The sequence below is a fragment of the Falco peregrinus genome, chromosome 5, assembly GCF_023634155.1.
Source record: "Falco peregrinus isolate bFalPer1 chromosome 5, bFalPer1.pri, whole genome shotgun sequence".
Lineage (NCBI taxonomy): Eukaryota > Metazoa > Chordata > Aves > Falconiformes > Falconidae > Falco > Falco peregrinus.
Window position 1 is genome coordinate 55,372,435 of NC_073725.1, and position 21,686 is coordinate 55,394,120.

Sequence of the window (21,686 nt, forward strand, 5' to 3'; positions counted from 1 at the left end):
GTGATGCTGCAGTTGGATGGATATTTACAGTGTGCTCCTATTGTTAATCCAAAACAAAATCACAAGTTGAAAACGAAGTTGGAACATTGTAAGCAAAGACTATTATTGTTACATTGCTCACTATAAAAATCACTGCAGAGTCTTTTTTTTTTTTTTTTTTTTACCTCATGGAGCTTTCTAAGGTCACTGTGTTGCTGGTCACTAATATGTCCTCTACTGGGGTGCAAGCAGAAACACACAGTGTGGCGTATCATTAGTCTGTCCCCAGGTAACACTGTTCTCTTGAGATCTGCCCCCAGTAATGATGTGGCACGCTAGTAACGCTTCACTGAAAATGTGTATGCTGGATCACAGGTAGCCACTTCTAGTGATACCAGGATGATAATGGCATTTTTTACATTTAACTTTGTGAGTAATTTTAACAACCTATTAAAAAAACCCTACAAAGTGCAAGGTGGCCGATTCTGACCTCTTTTCTTGATACACAATACACCAGTGGAATTAGCCTCCATTTATGTTGATATAATTGTGTTCAGAACATAATTGATGGTAACCATACCGAGCTTGCTGAGAGCTCCTCTTTACGTCCTAAATTAAGACAGGCAGTTTCTGAAAATAGAGATCTCAGCAGTACTGACATGGCCAATAAAAGAAGCAGAAAAGCTTTTACACTCACACGCTTTCCTCCTATACCTATGTTATGAGACCCTTGTCAGCCTCCAGACCCTTTGAGTTAGCAACAAAAGCACAAGCCTCTTTTACCATCACCTATGCTCAGTCACTCGTTCTTCCACCTGGGGCACCTTTGCACACCTCTGAAAGAACCCCATGCTACCATGCCGGTGTAAAAGTAGGGGCCCAGAGATGCTACCGTAATAAAAACGGTAAAATAAAACAGCACATGAAGCTTCTTCTGATGGATTTGCAGTTCAAGTTGTACATCAAGAGACAACAGAGGAAATATGATAAAGATCAAGTTTTATTGACATATTTTAGGTACAATAAATATATTTACATGTTGACATTTTAAGCATGGAGTTACATGTAAAAAAAATTGTACATGAGATCATCTTTGTGTTTCCATTTTTACATTCACTTAAATTGGTACGACAAAGATCTCTTATGGAAGTGGAGGACTTGGTAATAGTTCAGTATTACATTCCAGAAACTAGTAGTAAACACCTTGTGCAGATGATGCTGTAGAAAACATGAGGCAGACGAACTCCCAGTGGAGTCAGTATGATACAGTCGGCTGTTGAATTTATATCCTGAACTGCTAATAAACAAACTCTGTAATCCAGATTAGAGCAATACATTTGAAGTGATTCTCAAAACACCCAAATATATACAGTGTTTAAGACTTTACAGGTTAGGAAGGATCACATTCAGTAATAGTAATAGGAGGTAGAATCATGTCGACTGTTCATATTTCTACGTAGCAATAAAAAAAAAGTGCTATTACTATCACTGAATTCAAGAACAGAACTCCTGAAAAAGTGAAAAGGACAGAAGAGTTGTTAATCCTGTTTCGCCTGGCTTGCCACAAATGCTGGAGCATGTAAACAAAAATGGTTTAATCCTCCAACACAGGTAAAACTGCAAAGCAAAACTGTTAAGTACTGCTTCTCCAGTGCTTTGGGATGGGCAGCATCTCCTAAGGTGTGACACCTGCAAAAGCAACCTCATGTACCAAAGTCGGCAAAGAAAAGTACAGGACGATGCTCTCGGGGTGGGGGGGCTATGTTTCAGGGATCCTCAGCAGAGCTGTAAGAACAGAAAGTAGAGCGAAAGACTGAATGCAAGGCACTCAGGCAGGAAAAGTCCAGAGAGGTGAAGAGAGGGAAAACAGCAGGAACGTAACAAGGATACAAATATCCTTGTGGGAATGGAAAAACGGAGGCAAATGAGATGGAAATGAGGTACAGCACAGGGTAGAGACAAAGGGGACCACTGGAAAAAAAGAAAGTTGACTTATCGTAAGGGCGCTTTGTATCAATAAAAATTGTATGCAATGGTATGGAAGATCAGCTGTGAACAAATGAGTGTTAGCATCTTGTCTTTGCTGTATCTGTAAGTGAAAATGTGTATTAATTAGAAGGTAAACTGCTGAAAGATGTTTCACCATCTAAAAAAGAAAACCTGCGAAAAAATGGCTTTGTTATTATATAAATAGAAATAAAAGTGTAAGGTCCCAGAGTCAGCCTGACAGACACAAGGAAAAAAATCCAGTGCGTATTAAAAACCATTAGATATACACAAAGAAAATCCTGAACCACTGAACGAACATAACGTTAACACACCAGTCTTAAGTAGTGAACTTTCAAGTGACTACACATGACATCGCAATACAGCTACACTGAACTGTACACAGGCTCTTTTACAAAAATATTCTTAATCTAGAATACCGTTTAAAGTTATTTAGATGGCAAAAATCGCTTAACCCAAGTGCTGTTACATTAAATAAAAGCAGTGTAACCTGTTGAAAAACAGCGTGTGTATATAATGCCCATTTCCAGTTAGTTAGAAAAATCAGTGCATTCCACCAAGAAATGAGAAAGCAACACTAAAAGACCCAGTGAGATTAATTCCCCCTTGAGGTTTTTTCTTTAGTGCAATAAGGACCACACTTTCCACCAAAGTAAGCACAGAAGTAGAAAACAGAGGTGTTTTTTTAAATAAAAAAAAACCCAACCCTGCAAAAAGCAGCGTTATGAAGAACAAAATGATCCTTCCCAACCATATTATACCAGAAGTTGGTATACGTAAGGATCCAATATGAATCAGTGTTTTTGTACACAAGACCCTGTGCTCATGTGGGTAATAGGTAATCTCCATCATTAAAAATCAGGTTACAAAAAAACCTTACGTAAAATCCTTAGGATTTGATACTGATTGAAGACAAAATACTTTCAAGTATTATGCTTCTGAATCAATCAGAGGTTAAGGCATGATTTAAGGTAACATTGAAACAAAAGCCCCATGTTACCCTAAATAACTTCTAAAATATAAGCTAACTTTCTGCAGTCTGTTCAGGATTTGTCTCCTTCACATTTAGTTTCTCACCCAACATGCTGCTAAAAAGAAAAAAACAAAAGCACAAAAAATAATTTCAAAAAAAGATTTGTTGTTTCTCTGAACAAAAATGCCTTTTTGACAGTGAACAGGTGAAGCCAGATTTCTACCTGCGAGTATTACCACTCACGTAACAAACACAGTACTACGCGGAGGACAAGAACAACACAATACTACACCAGAGAACAAATCCAAGATATAGCCCGAGTTAGACAAAAAAACAGGCCAAAACAACCCCAAGAAACGAAACCCTGCACCCTCCCGCCCGCCCTCGCACCCCAGCCGTAAGGGCAACGCACCCACACACACATACAGACACGCAGTTACTGTGTGTAACGATAGGAAGCACCTACAGCTTCCAGGAAAACCGCACAATTTTAAACTAAACAGATAAAAAATTACTATGTTTAAAAAAAATATTAAAAAATTCAACATCAAGTTGTTTTCTTATTTCAAGTACCTAGATCACGTTAAGAAAAAAACAACAAAGACCCTGAAGGCTGTTCTGGAATAACCTACAGTTCTATGAAAAAAAATCTCTCATCTACACCCTTGCAGTGGAAAGCTGACATCAAAGAACTAAAATGCTCAGTCTGCTATGCATTTTACTGGCTACAAGGCCTTTTTTTTTTTTTTTTTTCTTCCTCAGAAATTCGGAAACCTGAAGTGAATCTTCAGATTTAAATTGGGGAATAAACTAGGTATCTGCAAATACTTTACAGAGGGTGTGCCAGTATTTACTCTTCTTTCCCAAAGTCATACTGGAGATGTGTGCGGGCCAAGAACAACATCCCTGTCTAAATTTATCCTCTAGCACTACTTAAGAGATAAACACTTGCATGCAAGTTCCTCCAGCTATGAAGGTGCTATGGACCTGTCCTCCTCCTGCCTAGCATCACATATACCAAGTTTTTTCAACACTGCACATAGTTCCATAGAATCACAGAATGGTTTGGGCGGGAAGGGACCTTAAAGATCATCTAGTTTCAACCCCCCAGCCACAGGCAGGGACACCTGCCGCTAGACCAGGTTGCTCCAAGCCCCATCTAACCATCACACAGTATACGTGCCACATCAGTTGCTAACATTGTGATGAACCAACGTGTTACATGACCAACTTGAATTACGTGTAAAACCAAAATATCCCAAACTTTTGAGAACAATATTACACGACAGACCTGATTTGTACTTGGTACAGCACAACAGAACAAACCTAGAAACCCCATGCCCTGGTCTGACAGCGCACTGTATTTCCCCTCAAAAGTTAAAGGACCGAGATTTATTTTTTTTTTTTTAAATTAAAAAAAAGTAGAACATTCCACTAAAATACCACAGATCATATGGCCAATCCAATCTTTTAGTCAAGGCAAAATATGATTAGTTGCTACAAGAGGAAAACAAAATAATTTGAAAAAAAAAGTTGGCTCCATATAATCACCTACTAGAGTTGCCCATTAAAATCATTATAAAATTATGCTAATAGAAACTGTGAACAAATAATACACAGATCAGGATATATGTATTGACTTACTAGCATCTTTATAAAAATTTGAAGATATACACAAAAACACATCAACATTTATGGAACTGTATCCATTAAACTTAGATAAGACAACACAAAAAACTAACAAATAGCTAAGATGTGGTTGACTGTAAGCACTTTAAGTAACATTTTAATTTTAAAAGGTCAATATTTACATACTACATTAAATGCCTTTTTTTTTTCCATTTTGCATCATATTTTGAATGCATGATAAAGAAAGAACAAGATAATGGTTGCAACAGATCTTCCAAGAAAGTGAACTGAAGATGCTCAGATTTAACTATGTGCTGAAAGAGAACATGGCAAGAACACGTCCATCTAGTTTTACTTCTGCTTTCTTTGGGGTTTTTTTGGGAGGAGACAACAAATGGATCTAAAAGAGCTGTTATCATCCAAACTGATCATTGCCAAGAGATCCACTTTTAAGTCAGGATTTGAGAACTAACAAAACAGGAACATTTTAACAAATGACTCACCTAATTGCTACTTTTGCTACTGAGTTTAAGATATTAGAGAGTTATGGTGACAACACAGGGTGTGAGTATGTATGTATGTATGTATATAATAAAATGCATACAGACATACATACATATAGTATATTTACATATAATAAGGTACAGCAGGTACCCAAGTATTGACTGCGATAAGCAGCTAAAATCATAACCAGCGATCCGCCCGTACCCTGTCTATGCACAAGCAATAACCAACTGCAACTGCCTTTAAAGAGGGTGCATGTAGTCATTAAACAGGCATTGCTTATGTTGCCTCCTGCATTTAAAATAGATCTGAGGCAATTTCACATCTTTATTCTAAAGCCACACATTTGTCTCAATTTAAAAAAAAAAAAAAACAAAAAACAAAAAACAAAAAACCAACAAACCAACAAAAAACAAAAACAACAAACCCAACTGAATAAAAATTCTTAAAACTTAAAATTGGCTGAACCTCAGCCTCTTTGGGATGGATTCAAAACCCAAAGCTGGAGCATTTCTACAAACTACTTTGACTTTTGAATCAAACCCATATTCTTAGGCTCCAAGAAACCCTCTAACCCCAATAACGTTTGCTTCTGACAGGACAGCTGATCAACTGCAGATGTTCCTACTGCTGAACTCAGCTGCTGGCCCGTCTGGCATTCGCATCTAACCCAGATTTCCCGACACGCACCATTACCGCTCCACTCCAACACGTCTTCCCATCCTTCTCATCACAGAGAAGCTGCTCCCTAACAGTGGCATGAATAACTGTTTAATGACTTGTTTCCAAGATGAGAATTTACTTCTTTAAAATAAAAACTACGTAACCTGAGGCGGCAGCGCAGGGGTCCTAGCGCTCGCGGTGGGAGGGGGCACATCACCTCGCACATCTTCAGGGTCGGCTCCCGCTGGGCACCTCCTACCTACAGCTCATTCTCTGTCCTGGGCTTGGCTCTACCCTGAAGCACTAACAGCACTTTCTGTATAGTAATTGTACTGAATATTATTTAATATGCATAAATGAGGAACTATACAGATGGCTGTAAAACTAACTTCCATGCAAAATTCTCATGATGTTCCTGTGTCTCGTCACTATGTTGTACACAGGCTTAAGAGTATTCTTTCAGTATTTCTCCCGGTGCAGTATTACCAAAGTACCACAGTATTCTGTATAATTTCAATGAACAAAGAACAGTTTTACCTAGATGACTTTTGACAGGATCTATTATTCAATCATTATTTTTAGTAGCTTCTACTTAATTGAAAATCTGGACCAAAATTGTAAGAAAGCCAATTAGGTCTTTATGATTTGGCTACCATCAAATCTTAATAATAATTTAAAAGATCTATGGTAATATAAACTTGCTTTCCATGCTTGGCATGCCTATTTTGGACCCCATTCGCAGCTGTTTCATTACAGAGCAATAATATTCTTCCGCGGTCACTCAGGTAAGAAACCTGTAAGGTTTCTGTCAGCCCACCCCAACTGCTCGATTAGTAGGTGGAGTTCTTAAAAGTATTCCTAAAATAAAGGACCAAGCAAAAGCTCACAGTCTAAAAACTATGGAAACGTTCATAAAAAGTGGAATCCAATATAAAGATGACATTTTAGTTAAGTTTATTCAGAAGTAACTGAAAAAATTGTTCCTTTGGCAACACCATCTAGATGGTTCTAACCAAAAGGAAATATCACACATTTTACTTTGAATAAAATATAAGCTCCTTAACGTTTGCATGTAATTTTTGGAAACTGCCACATCCACCAGCAGATTCACAATGTCCTTATAGTCCTGTATTTATGGGGAACACCACATCAACCCAAGTCCTTTCAGTTACTCGTTTCTTATGGTTCAGCGTTAAGTCACAAAATAAATCTCAAAGGAAAAAACCTAATCAAAATAAAGCATAAGGCAATCATGAAACGCTAGCCCAAAAGAGCTATTAGGAATGCATCGCTCTTCCATGTAACATTTCTCAAGTGAGCCACCAAAAGTTTCTTTTTCCTTGTGTCTGGAAAAAGGGTCATTTAAAATAACCTAGGTACAACTTGCAGTTCACTACCCCACGATGCTACTGAAGGGCAAAGATCCTTGTTTCTAACAACCACGGGAAAATACAGCCGTGTTATTCCTACACAGGGTTTTATGGAATAAGTGGACTTGGAAGGAGAAGATGGAAATCTGGGTTGGAATAGAAAAATGCAAAGACAGACTGAACTTATTTACAACGATCAAAACTACAATTTTCCAGTGTCACCTCCACAGCTTCTCAGCATACTGCTATTCAGTGAAGTAGACCACGTTTAAATCTATGCAAGAATACCTTCTGTGCTCTCAGATACGCAACGTAACTAATGTGTTTTGTTTAGAAAAGTGAGTTTTCATTCAAATACCTCGCACTGAAGATAAGAGCAACCATTATCAAATATTCTTTGCTATGAAGAAAGTTTTTCAATCTTTCGATGTAAACGTTCTCGCTCAAGTCACTGTAGTCACACAGTAGGATCTTGAAGAACAGTGTCTACATGCATTGAAAGCATTTTGAAGAAAACATCTGTAGTTCCACGTGGTTACAACAGAATGTGAACAAACCAAACAGAAATTCCACTTTTGCAGATCCTCTCAAGTTCAGCTCTTCTGGAGAACATCTTGCTGCTTTCTGTAGTTCAACATAGCAATTAAAGACTAAGCTGAAAGGTTTCACAACCCGATGGTTTTGCCACTGTGCCTCATGTAGCTCCACAGTATGCTTCTGTTAGTGTCAGGGTTTCTCTCAGCAGACATCACTCAACTATCAGTGCCACGTTTATGTGGGACAGATCTATCATGTGCCTGTTGAAAGTTAAAAGAGATTTAAACCTGGTACTCAAACTGATTCTAGGGGTGGAGAACAGACAAGGAGGTTCTATGAAGGTCACTAATAAACAGGTGCTTGATTGGATTAAGAGAGACAGTGAGCAGAGGAGACTGATTTAATCTTGTGAAGGGAGGGAAGGAACCGAGGCAGCAGCAGCAGTGCTTACTTATTTACCTGTGGAATTTCTGTTGAAATGCTAAAGCATGTGCTGGCTCCTTAAATTTTGCTATGGCTTTCCGTTGTTGAGGAAGCATCTGTAAACTCTGTAGAGACAAAAAGCCAAAACATATTTTTAAAATTCACTTAAGAGGTCCACTTACAAAACCTCATTTTGCACCAAACGGATTGAAATTCTGCCATATCTCTTTTCTTTTATTGGTGTCAAGGGAATGGAAAAAGCCCTCTGAGACTGCAGTCAGGGACCCAGCTGAAGCTGTCTGAGCTGGTGGCATTAAGCAACTGTACCAATGGAAAAGCCAGACCATTGCTCGTTAAGCAAAGGCAACAGCTCTTCAATTCAGTCCATACAGATGAACCAAACCCTGCAGCCAAACTCCCATGAACCGAATAAGAAACATTCCACTGGGCAGAGCTCAACTTCACACAGAAACAACTGGAGTCATTCACCTGATGTACGTTTTAGGATCAGGGCTGTCCATAGGTTAAACAGGATAGAAACAGGGAAAAGCAGCAGTAGGTTTTGATCTCTACACACTGTATATCCTCACACTGTTTTAACAAAAACAAGTGGCTAGCTCTTGACACCAACCACCACACAACCCCGATGAGATGGCTTAGGTCACCACTTCCAAGCCCTCCTAGTAATGGGAAACCATGCAACACACATCTACCCAAACAAGTCCATCTGATATGTGCTGCCCCGTACCATGAGAGCAGCATTTCACAACACTGTAGCTATCAAAAAAAAACCCCTATGTAGTATCGAGGTCTCCAAAACCATAGCATGCCTCAGCCAGGGCTTTGGAGAACACGTGTCCTTGCTCCCTGCCTCAGCAGGACATTCAGACAATGCCAAGATGGTTCGAGAGAGCAACCCTGTGGCCTTGGTAATGAGAAATTATCAGACTTATTTATTTATTAATGTATTAACTTATTATTCAAGTTGATACTTCAAGTTAGCACTTTCATTATAACAGTGTACTTTTCAAAAAGAGCAATTTGAGAAGATGAGGTTTTACACGTTTCAGTAGGTACACCCCCAAGGCCACGGTGATTCCAGTACCTCACAGGGAGTTTTGGATGGGCTCCGCTCAGCACATCCAAGACAGAATTGTCCTGATTCACCTCCCAGTTTCCAATTGTTCTTATAGCTTTGGATACAGAATTAGAGAATTACTAACCTTCTTTTCGGCATGCAAGTTTCTAATAAAGCCAATCCTGGTTTGTACTGAGTTTTATATATATATATACACACACACATGTATATGTATGTATATAGGCACGTTAAGACTTTTCTGGACTTTATTATAACCTACCGATGGGTAGGTATTAGCCTGATTATCTGATCCTACGTGTAGCCTGGAGCTCAGCAGCATCCCCCTGCATCTGGATGATTCCAGCACTCTGATGGTCACACTCCAGGATTTTAAACTTCACCTGCAAAAATTCTGTATCATCACCTAGACTATTAAAAAAGTACCACATGTCTTTAGACTAAACTGTTCCTAGGGAACACTCGTTGATACATTTTAAGGGTGACATACTTTTGAGATCTCTCAGTGAAAGAATTTTTAACCCAACTAATGTGTTCCCTGTTCATTCAATCGAATGCAGCATTTTTAAGCAAGATGTCAAATGCCTAGATGAAATTTGCTATTAACATTGCCTACTTACATCTTTTTTGAACAGGTAAGCCTCACGTTGATAAGATGCCTATTTAACAAGAGCCAAGGCACCTGATAGACATATTTCTCTGTATCTAAGCCTGACAATTCAGCTCTAGGCTCTTTCTGTAACTTATCTGTGATTTTAAAGTAATTAATTTTGGCAGTAGCTACCTTGTACCTTCTCGTAATTGACAGGAAACTTCCCTCTCAGCAGGAAAATCACAGAAGTTTAATACTTCCGTCACTCCTGTGGTTTCAAAGTGAAAGCTGAGGAAAAGTTAAAGGATTCAGCAAAACCGATAAGCATCAGCAGGTTAATTTGCACTGTATAGTTTTTTGAAAGCTGCTACAATGGAAAGGTTTAGCTAAGTCACTGTAACTTCTCAGTTTCTGAGCTGGCAGGGATGGGTTTTAGCTTTAAAAAATGAAAACACTTGGCAGATGATTTTTGGTTTTTTAATCAGAAAGCTCTGGACAAGGTTAGGCCCATTTTACCAACGAGAATACAGTCATGCTGCAGAAAGCGTCAGTGAAAGACCCTGGACAAAGCTCCGTTCTCCTGGAAGTTATCTACTGGAGTAGGTGAAGGAGGTGTTGAAGTTTGTGTTCTCCTCCTTTACTGATGCCACTTTATTATTATTTATAGAACTGTATGTAATACACATCCTTTTGACATCACTTTTCTGGCTAGAAGAGAACTAAGGATTAAGTAAGTCCTATCACTAAGGATTAAGTTTTGAAGACTAAGAATTAATCACAGCCATTAAAAAAGATTTATAAACAAGAGACTTGTAAGAGTTGAAAAAAATTCTCAGAATTACAAATAAGAAGGGAAAAAAAGAAAAAAAAAGAGAAGTAAATCTGTTCCTTTCAAAAGAACTTGATACTTTTAATATGAGAAAAAGCTGTTTAAATCACTGAAAGGATGAGTATTTCAGAGAACAGTCAGACAAGAGAGGCTGGAAAAGAACTGAGAGATGCATCCCTTCAGCTGTACCCTGCATGTTCTACCATCGATCTGCTTGTCTTCCCCCCCGAGCTGTCCTGCTGACAACAGACCCTCGCCAAGTCAGGTCTCACACAACCACCACAGGTTACTTCTCCCAATGCCTTACACTCCAGACCCGTTTGTGATCAAATGAAGACGACAAGCTGCACTCAGTGACCTTTTCCACAAGAATGGATCTATTATTGCATTAATATTCTTGAGATGCACAGCAGCAAGATTCGATTTTGCAGTTTATACACCCGTAATGATCAATTATTAAGAAGCTGCTGAGTAATTAGTATACAAAAAACTGACTAAAGAAAGACATTCTGCTGTAGTGCAGACTTACTAACAAATTAGGTGAAGTATCTAAATACTATTATAGACAACTTATTTAAAATTTCATATGAATTAATAAAGTTTATTGACGGACTAGTTTGGGTATTATGTCACAGTCTGTTCTTAGGTTGCATTACTGCCTTATTTTCCAAAGGAAAAAAACCCCAAACCATCCAACACTGCAATCAAACCACTAAATACATTTTAATACTCAATTGCTTTGGCAACAAGGCATCAATTCTTGGATAGATCTACTGAAAAGCATCTTTATCAGATTTCATTTCACTTGTCAATACAGACAACTGAAAACAAAAAGGCAACCCATCTGATCCTTCGCTGAACTGCCTAACCACCCCCCACCACACAGCCCAGGGTCTTCTCAACTACTGCAGTTACAGGTACCTAGGTTTAACAAAAGAGGGAACTAATGCAACACAAATAATACCTCTCCAGTTGGAAACTGTCCGAAAAAATTTAATTAAAATAGTTTTAATACAAATTCTCAGCCTCCACTGTGTTCAAACTATGTGTTGAAAATGATGCAGAAATCACTTCACTCTTTTTTAGGTATATACACCTTATTTAGGTATAAAAAAAAAGTTCAGGTTTTGTTTTAACAAGAAAAGACAACAATTGCCAAGTTACTTTGACGATATGACCACCATGGCCTGAAATACCACAAATGTATCTTTGCTGACAAAGATTTTTAATATCTCAACAGAAATCGTGACCTACATTGAGTTTTCAAACAAATCTTCATTTACTGTGACTTGCAAGTATGAACATTACTCATCCAGCTAACAAAGATCTCTTGAAAATTTATGTTCTGATTTTGGGACAGTATCTCCTTACTTGCATTACTATTCAGATCCTGAGTTTTATGTTTAACAACACTGACAGTCAGGCACAGGACAAGCAGGTACGATTCTGCCAGAGAGTGTAGGTCTGAGCTGCTGCTATTCCACCCCGAGCAGATAGGTTATCGGCTGAGCATACAAACTAGCGTTCCACTTCCGTGGAAACCTGAAGTAAAATAACTGCATACTCATCCTATTGGATTATTTCTGTCTCCTTGAATGCAGGATGATATGCAGTTTAGAGCTGATCCTGCATTTGAATCATGTTAACAGCAATAGTCTAAAGAAAACACATTTTTTTTGTGTAACCTGTGGAATTTTATTAGCTCAAAGTGCTGCTCAAGGCATTATCTTAAAAGATTTACTTCACCAGCTTCTACTTTTGTTGGTTCCAAACACAAAATTAATTTTGTGTATCTTCATCATGTTACCTTCATTTGATGGTACATTCATTACACTTCATTTTTTAAAATTTTTTAAAATACTTTGGCAGTCTTTTTTTTTTCCCCCACTGGTAACATTCAGTGCTTCTAGCATCCCTAACATTCTCAAATAGTTTTAGTGCTTGTACATTCGCTACAAGGTGATCCTGAAATAACCTCCCAGAAAGCTGTTACTTTTAATCATAATCTTTCACCAATCAGACTATCCACTGTATCAGCCAGCTTACTTGTAAAGAACGCTCTACTAAATTTTCAAAATTATTGGTACCACTGTCTAATGTGTTTCATTAATGTAAAAATCCATACAGGTACAAGCATTCACCTTTCATTTTTAAAGTAAAACCTGAATTACTGCATTAGCGATCGTAGAGTTTGCCCAAGAATAGAAGCTTACCCATCACGTTTTCAGTATTATTTTTGCTTCCCCACAATATATCTAACTTGTATTTCCAGCACAATATTGTACATCAGGATAGATCACTCACCAATTACTGTCATGGGCAAAACAGACTCGACTTGTGAAAATTAATTTATTGCCAATCAAATCAGAGTAGGATGAGGAATAAACCTGAGTCTTAAGAACACCTTCTCCCCAGGCTCCACTTTACTGCTGCATTCTACCTCCTCCTGCAAGCACCACAAGGGGCAGGGAATGGGGCTGGGGTCAGTTCATCACACATTGTCTCTGCCTCCTTCCCCCCCACACCACCCACCCGCCCCAGCGTGGGGACCCTCCCACAGGAGACAGTCTTCCACGAACCTCTCCAACGTGAGCCCTTCCCACGGGCTGCAGTTCTTCACACACTGCTCCAGTGTGGGTCTCCCACGGGGTCACAAGCCCTGCCAGCAGCCCTGCTCCAATGTGGGCTCCTCTCCCCACGGGGCCACAGGTCCTGCCAGGAGCCTGCCCCAGCATGAGACTCCCACAGGGTCACATTCTCCCTCGGGCATCCCCCTGCTCCAGCATGGGGTCCTCCAGGGGCTGCAGGTGGGAGTCTGCACCATCACTAACCTCCATGGGCTGAGAGGGACAGCCAGCTTCACCACGGTCTTCCTCACAGGCTGCCAGGGAACCTCTGCTCCGGCGCCTGGAGCCCCCCCACCTCCTCCTGCGCTGACCTGGGGGGCTGCAGGGCTGCTGCTCTCACATAAGACTCAGCTCCTCTCTCCAGCTGCTGTTGCACTGGGTTTTTTTCCCTTCCTAAATACATTATCCCAGAGGAGCTGCCAGCATCGCTGATGGGCTTGGCCAGCAGCGGGTCTGGGTTGGAGCCAGCTGGCATCAGCTCTGTCAGACACAGGGGAAGCTTCTAGTGGCCTCGCACAGAAGCCACCCCTGTAGCCCCCCCACTGCCAAAACCTTGCCATGCAAACCCAATACACATTTCTGAAAAAGTAATTCAGCGTGTTGGTTTTAGACCCAAGGCAGTATCATGAAGAAGCTAACAGCATCAGACAGGTCTTCATACAGTACCAGAGACAACCGTTCTCTCATTTTCAAAGAGCACGTAACACTAAAGTAATCCTTAGTTTTATGGTCTCTGTTATAATGATAAAAATAGGAGTTTATCTTTCCCAAAGTATTGCACCTCATTAGGAATTTGATCTGAATTTAGTATTATTCTGTAACCTACTGATTTTAAAAGGGCAGTTGGGTGAAGCAGGGAACAAACGGCCATGCAGCACTGCCTCTGGAGACGGGCTGGTTCTACCAAGCATCATTTGACTTCCCATTTAATGGGAGGACACTCACGTTTCCTCCACAAGAGATCTCCCTGCTGCCACACTGCGCTCCACTAGACTCTCCTTCTATCATTAATTCCTGAACTGAAATATCACAATCTTCCCCAAACGTCACCGCTCTGAGTGAACAACTTCATTCACATCTTCTCTTTAAGTTGACCTAGTCAGATGTTCACCAGAGGATGAAAACCCCTTCCCAGATCCACTCAGGTGTAAAGGATTGACAATACATACAACAACTTCCAAGGGATTTCAAATGACTAGTTTACTTTATGGATTCAGGCATACAGATCTACCATACAGCGCTTCCCGAGACCAACCTGAGATCAGTGGTATTCTGGGCATGTTCCCATTTGACTCTGGAGAACAGAGATTACATTCTGACATATCCTCAGCATTAAAAATAAAAAACTGGTTTAGGCTGAGCAGGAGTATTTCATATGGAAAGAATTTAGACAGCATAGAGCTCAAACTGATCTTGATTATCTCCTCTTTCTGCTTCCTTAGGCACTGCCATGGGAAGATGCAGATCTTGTGTTGAATGGAAAAATACAAAAAAACGACTATTTCATGATCACTCATGCTTTTGATTGAGAGGTTGCCTACAAACTGTTTTTAAACATACCATTTAATTCAACAACTTAAGAAATCAGCAGCTCTGGCTTTTTCTGCAACTGAAGCACTGACAGCAACTAAAGCATGAATATCACAAATGGACCATTCCCTCTGCAGACCTCTTTAGGCCTGCAGACCTACGCTGCCCTCAAATTTCTCCTTTACACACGCTCTGCAATTAAATCTACACTTTAACAATATCAGCCGAAATCACATTAAAATAGCCTGTATGATAATAGCAGCATAATAACCTCTAGTTTTGCTTTACTGCAAAATAAAGAGCCTTGAGACAAGCAGCAGGACATCCACAAGCAGAAAACGAGGATCGCTTGCAGAAAGCAAACATCTTTGACACAAAAACTCTTAGAGGTTACACAGAGAAGATGTTAAAAGGGAGATAACAGAGCACTGAGAGATGGAAAGCAAGCAGGTAGGAGTGAGACTGGAGCAAGCACTCATTTCAATTAGAGAGACATATAGGAAATATAAGTTTTCTCCTTTACTTAATTTCTTCCACCGAAGTAAATGGACTACCTGATAGACCACACATTCAATTCATCACTGGGGTTAGGATTAGGAGTGGCAGTCCACACGAAGCTGTGAAAAACATGTCTATACACAAAGAAAGTATAAACTTTCCTAACTAACAGTCTCCAGCGCGTGATCCAACCTGCTCTGCAACAAGTCAAATAGCAGCATGGCAGGCACTTCCTAAACAGAAAGATCACTTTCCATTTATTCTTCCCTCCCATCAATAAATGCAGACATATTTTTATTATCCTTGCAGTCTCCTGACACCTGAAGCACCTTTTCCTGGGAGCAACCCTTCCTAGCCATTATCAACAGGCATAGAGGCTGGGATAGAATGTATTTATTTTATCCTCAGCTGTTGCAACTAATCTCTTCCACCTTCTGTCCCTTTTTTCTGCTACCTTTTGACTTTCTAGTATCTGCCTGTAAAAGTGCTCAGCTTTCCATCTCCGTGTGCAAGATGAGATGAGAAGAAAGGATCTTCTCCCATCACTGAGCTGGGCATCTGCAGCTCACATACTGCTCCACAGCAGGGCTGAACTGGACAGGCACATGATGGAGCTGCTCTTCTCTTCCCCTAGCCCCAGGGATGGAGCAGGACTGCCCATGTCATGTCTCCTCCCACAGCTTCTACAACAGCTGAAAATGTTTTTGCAGGTAGGAAGACCACACAGGTCACCCTGCCAGCCCTGCACGCCTTGTGTGCCTTGTCATGTGGAGAACCACCCCGCTGATCTGCAAGAGGACTCATGTTCTGGGCGTGCTCCTCCATGTGTGCTTCTCATTTCCACCAGTATGTCTTTAAACTAAATTCAGCAATTTTTAAGTGTCAATGCAGATGGTTGCTTTTACCCTAACTGAGCACTAGGTAGCACTGTCACTCTAAGAAAGTGAAGAGCAGCACATCAACATGGCAATTGTTTTTCCCTTCTGAGACCAAAAAACAAATTACTACATTATCAGAGTAAAACCCATATTTGTAAAACTACTCAAAATATACCTACAATCAATACATTCTCATCATCTCTGATATACAACACTGGGAATTTTTCCAAGTATTTATTTTTCCTTTTAACATCAGAATTTATGATCTTAAATCTTCAGAAAGCAATACTGAGATTTTGGCACGGATGTTTTATGTTTGCAATCATTTGATGTAAGAAAAAATAATTAAAGATGATGACAGACTACCTCCACAGAATATCAAATTACCTGGAGATCTAGCAAATGATTCCCTCTACCTGCCACCATCCTAAAAAAAAAAATAATATCTGAAGGTGGCACAACTAGCTGAACACAAGCCTCTCTGGACAGTGTAAACGTTAAACCTGGATTCAAGAGCACCACAAAAATGCACAGCGTATTTCATGACCTTTGCAATTTATTAGTAATCTACTTTAGCAAGTGGTTCTGGATGGATGTGTACTCAATGTCACTGCTCCAGCAGCCCCCATGAGGCTCTATTTTGGAGGTGTGCTCAGAAATCTTCTGTACATTCCAACACGTCAGAATACATAATTTTATTTATAGCATGTAATTATTTTAGATTCAGCACTCAGATCTTACTGCAGGTGTATTATTTGTATCTGAAAGCTTATCCTGTCCAGAAAGAGTCTGACAGCAAGCCCTATGTTGAAAGGAAACACTTCTCCAGCTAAATTAATCATGTTCGAGTTGTAAAATGCAGCTATGACTCAGGGGCTGTTCCTGGAGCCCCAAAGATTTTCTCCTATTCAGTATCTTCAGAATCTTAATGGTCTTTTTTTCTCCTATGTTAGTAACAGAGAAGTTTTAATGAAGCAACGATGAGAATTAGAGAGCCTTCAGTGACTAAGCAATCCAGGGTATTTCAAAGCTCATATATGGGAAAAGATAATTTTCTCCATTTCTAAGGTATAATAAGGGAAAAAATGCTGAATTTCCAGCTTAAACTGAGAAAGTCTCCTTCAGCTTCTCTTATATGTCCTTAGCTATTCCCAACCCCTGACCACCCCCTCAATGCAAGCTGACGGCACTGAACACTACACATTGAGGAAAGTCTCTGCAAAGTATTTGTACCTCAATAATGATACTGACATCAAAAAGCTAAAAATAAAAATCCAACCCATTTGTACCCAGAAAAACAGAGCAATCTCTTCCTCCCCATTCACTCCATTGATAAATTATACACTTTTTCCATAAATACAATAAAACTTTCTGTTATGGCAGTGAAGATCCTCTTCCTGAGAAAACACATGCAGGACAAGCACACTGCAACAAAATTGGGATACTGCTATGCATCTGAAAACAGGAGCTGGTGTGGGATCAACTGCTCTACAGATGCACCAGTAGGGAAGGTATGGATTAAGCAGAACTCCTGTACCAGGTGGGACAAGTGCTCGTGATCTGTTCTTGTCAAGGAGCAGAGGTCATTCCCCTTCTCTGGGAGCTATGCCTCAGCAAAGCCATTCCCACATTCACGTCTTGACTGCAGCAGGAATTGATACACCAGGCAACATTCAGATTTATGAGCTCTGTTTGCACATTGCCTTGAAGCAAGATGCTTCGCTTACCATTACAGGCGTATGTCCAACAGTTTGGACCTTTAACCAGGTATTTGGTCTTGGATAATCAGTACATGTCATTTTAAGACACTGCCCAGGTATGCAGATAACAGATAATCTGACTCGGATTTGAAATTTCTTTTACATTTGCAAAAAAGAAGCATGAAAATAAACACACACACCCCAAGATAAATAAAAATCAAGAAACTGGTATCTCAAGAGTTCAGTTCGTCAAGGAAAATTTTGCTGAATATAGTCAATAGCTAGAGACAGGATATTCTACCTCTTAAAGATGGAGTCAGCTACAACTGGCTCCCCTTTCCCTCCTCATACTACCTCCTGAACTTTATCTCAACCAGCTGAAAACCTGGGCACCTCGCTTAATTTCAAAAAAAGTGGCTGAATTTCTCACCTTGCTGTTTCCTCACTACAGTCATCTCCCCAAACTCCTATTTCGGTTCATCAAGCTGCACCACTTAATCTTAGATCAGAGCTCGGCACTGCTCAAGATCTCTTTGCTCTGGGCATGGCCATGGCCATGGCCATGACCTGCCCTTGCTTCTCACACATTCTGTCCTCATGCATGAAACCCTCAAAAAGCCTGCGTTGGCATTCACTACCTGGCTCTCTTCAGTGGCTCATTTCTATACTCCTCATTGCAAGTCACTGACATGAAATGCATTTTAAAGGAAGAATGAGGATATAACCAAGTAGAGCATCCCTTCACTATCAAAGCCTCCTGACCATTTCAAGTTGGCTTGGATCAGCACTGAGCACAATCACTAGTAGAAGCATTAATTTACAGCCACAACAAAATCCATTCATTCACTTCAGGCTACTGATCTCTGAAAATCTAGCACTATCTATATAAAAGTGATTGCTGTGAACAGGGACAACACAAATTTTCAGACATTTGATTTTCAGTTCTTGTCTTACAAGGCACTTACAATTGCTGCTGCCTCTTCCTCATTTGGTGCGTTAATACTTCTGTGGTAACACTTCTCATGGTACCAAAAAAACCCCACCCCCAAGGGCTAAATACCGCATATGGTGGTACCGGTCTCATATTCTTCCTACAAAAGGATCGCTTCACCCCTGCGTATCTCACCATCCACACTTGTGAAACATCATTCAGCCACAAACAAGCCAGGATATCTCTAGCCTTCGGTAAGTCAGACTTGAAATTCAAATACAGAATCAACACAAAAGCCTTCTGCACGATTAGCTAAATTCAAGCATCTCTTTCAAGTACTACTTCTAGTTCTTTGAGAAGGTGAAAACAGATGATTTTGAAACCATAATTTCCAAAGGTACAGCTGATGCTGCTGCAAGAACACAAGTTCTATAGGGCACAGGGATACATCAAATCCCACTAGAAAATTAGTTATTTTTTTCTCCTGTAAGTACATCCTTCTAAACTGGTCTGTGACATTGAATTGAGAGAACAGAATTTAGAGTCTGCTATGAAACAGCAAGTACTGAATAAATTTTTTAGCACATTCTCAATAACTTCTGTCAATTGTGAGTATTTCCTAGCAGGGCCTCTATTAATCTCCTTCTAATATTCTCATGCAAGATTTAGCAAGTAAACACTGAATAAACGTGCTTTGGGACCGTATGAATAATTTCCTAGAGTACTACAGAACACGAAGGGACAAAGTATTTTGTGAAGTATTTTTTGCTTTCACAAACAAATTAAACCTCTCTGAATTGATGACATAAATAATTCAGCATTATTCCATCGCCTAAATTGGGAAGAAGTGAGGCAGAGTGTACAGTGGCCTGTTTTGCAAAGAGAGATGATCCCACTAACAGGAGTCCCACAGAACAGCTCCAATTCATGCACTGCATTTGTCTGAAAATGCTGATCCTGTCAAAAGGAGCACTGAAAACTGCAAAAAAAAAAATCAAGCAAAAAAGTGCTCCTCATCTGTACCTATCATTATTCATTGACTGATATTTTCAAATGTATTAACAATAAATCAGACAGGGCCTCCTAAGCCCTTCAGTGCTTTGAAGACCTCCTGTTTTCCTAAAATCGGTTTAACTGATGCATCACTGCCAGGAGGCAGCTTACGAACAGAAGCATTACAGCAGATACATCAGTGTGCACATGTGTGTGTCTCAACCTTGCTCACAGGCCTCTCTTAAAGAGAAACTTTAAAAAAATAAAGTGCAAATAATATCCTTGAGACTGTGTTTTCATGTGAAAAAGTAGGCGGTGCTACATGGTATAAAATCTCCACTGGGTAGTGGTTATTAAGTGCTCTTACCCCAGGACTGCAATGACAGGAAAAGGTAAATGTCAAAAAAGGGGGTGGGTAAAAAGCCAACAATAAAAACAATGACAGCAATCAAAAATACATTTTCTTTGATATGATCATTTGGCTTTAACAACCTCACCAAACGGGCAGGCTTGTACTGTCTAAAAAAAATAAAGGAGACAGCACAGGAACTCCAAAATGAAGGAGACTTTTGCAGCAGGAATGTGATGGTTAGCAAAATCCTACCGTACCTCCCATGCCGCAGCATCATCACTTGCTTGTCTTTGCTACCAGGTGTAGCATGTGTGGGTGGGGGTGCCTTCAAACATAAATTACCAATAAACACACATTGTATTTAGTGTCAGAGAATTAATTGAGCTTTCCAGAATGAAAGCCTTTTGGCACAAAAATGATAAACCGAGGTTGACCTACCTGAATGGGTCCCACTGACATCAGCAGGTTTTTCAGTTGGACATCAGTAGTTGATGAAGAAAGCCCTTCAACTGACACAATACAGGGCTGAGGTTTGCACTCCACCACTCGCAGGTTCTGTTTATTTGGCATCAAGCGTCCTCGGCCCATCTGGCCTGCTACTCCTCTGCCTCTGCCGTGCATAATGACCTGCCAACAAAAGAAGTAACAGTATTTTGATTTACCTACCTAGTGCTTCTGCTCACCGCATTTGACAGACAATATAAAAGTTGGCCATTTACTTAAAGACCGGATTAAAATACATGTTGATTTAAAACAGCTTGTTGCTGTTTGCTGATTTGAAAGGCCACTTATTAACATATTCATCCACTGCCTACATGAACCCCTTAGAAGGCCAGCAAGTTAACATATATTGAATTATATATATTCATATATTGAATTATATATATTGTGTTGAGGCTGAAAGCCTGGGCTTCAGCACAGATCAACCAAGTCGTGGAGGGTCTCAGACCAAAACGTATAACCTAGATTTCAACACTGATCACATCAGCAGCATGTGTTCAGCTCCCATACTTCAAGTCTGGCCAGAAATACCAACCAGTGATTCCTCTCCTTTTTCTCCTCTCAACCCACAAGTAAATTTACGTATCCACCAGATCAGCAAACTGCTTCAAGCACCTCCAGCCTCTATTACAACCAACGCCTCGTCTGTTATCAGGACTGAGTACTCATATATGCTAAATAACTTTTAAAACAACTTTTTTCAAAGCTCCTTTTCCCCTCAAGTCCTACAGGATCTGGCACCACAGTATCCTCTGGAAATGGGTGGGTTTAATTCTTATGAATTAAAGGTAGAACAGTTGGAGGGAGAAAAACCAACAATGAAACAGTAACAAACATTAAACAGAGTTAACACTTAACATGGAGTTAACACTTAACACAGTTTCTTCATTCTTGGAAAGCCTATGGAGGGTAATGACTTTTCACACCTCTGCATCAGCACGGAAACTTTATCCTTACATGAAGCAGGAAGATTATGGCTTTGATTCAAGACCAAGAAATAACTTTAAAGCCAAAATACTAGCTATTTTCAGGGAGTGTGCCAGTTTGCAAATGCAGAGAAGGCACACGCCACTG

General features: G+C 40.0%; 1 protein-coding gene across 6 annotated transcripts in view; it reads right to left on the reverse strand.

Annotated features, from left to right (window-relative positions):
* Nucleotides 1-961: 961 nt before the first annotated feature.
* RBM33 (RNA binding motif protein 33) overlaps nt 962-21,686 on the reverse strand; it is a 105,747-nt gene continuing 85,022 nt past the window's right edge. For 5 of the 6 annotated variants that reach the window (XM_055806914.1, XM_055806915.1, XM_055806911.1 and 2 more), the window contains 3 exons: nt 20,550-20,738; nt 8,122-8,210; nt 962-7,922 (listed from right to left, as the gene is read on the reverse strand). In XM_055806914.1, the coding sequence (XP_055662889.1) occupies nt 7,874-7,922; nt 8,122-8,210; nt 20,550-20,738 (327 nt within the window). In that variant the 3' untranslated portion in view covers nt 962-7,873. Of the gene's footprint in view, nt 7,923-8,117; nt 8,211-20,549; nt 20,739-21,686 lie in introns of those variants that run through there. The other variant, XM_055806912.1, reaches the window with a different exon arrangement.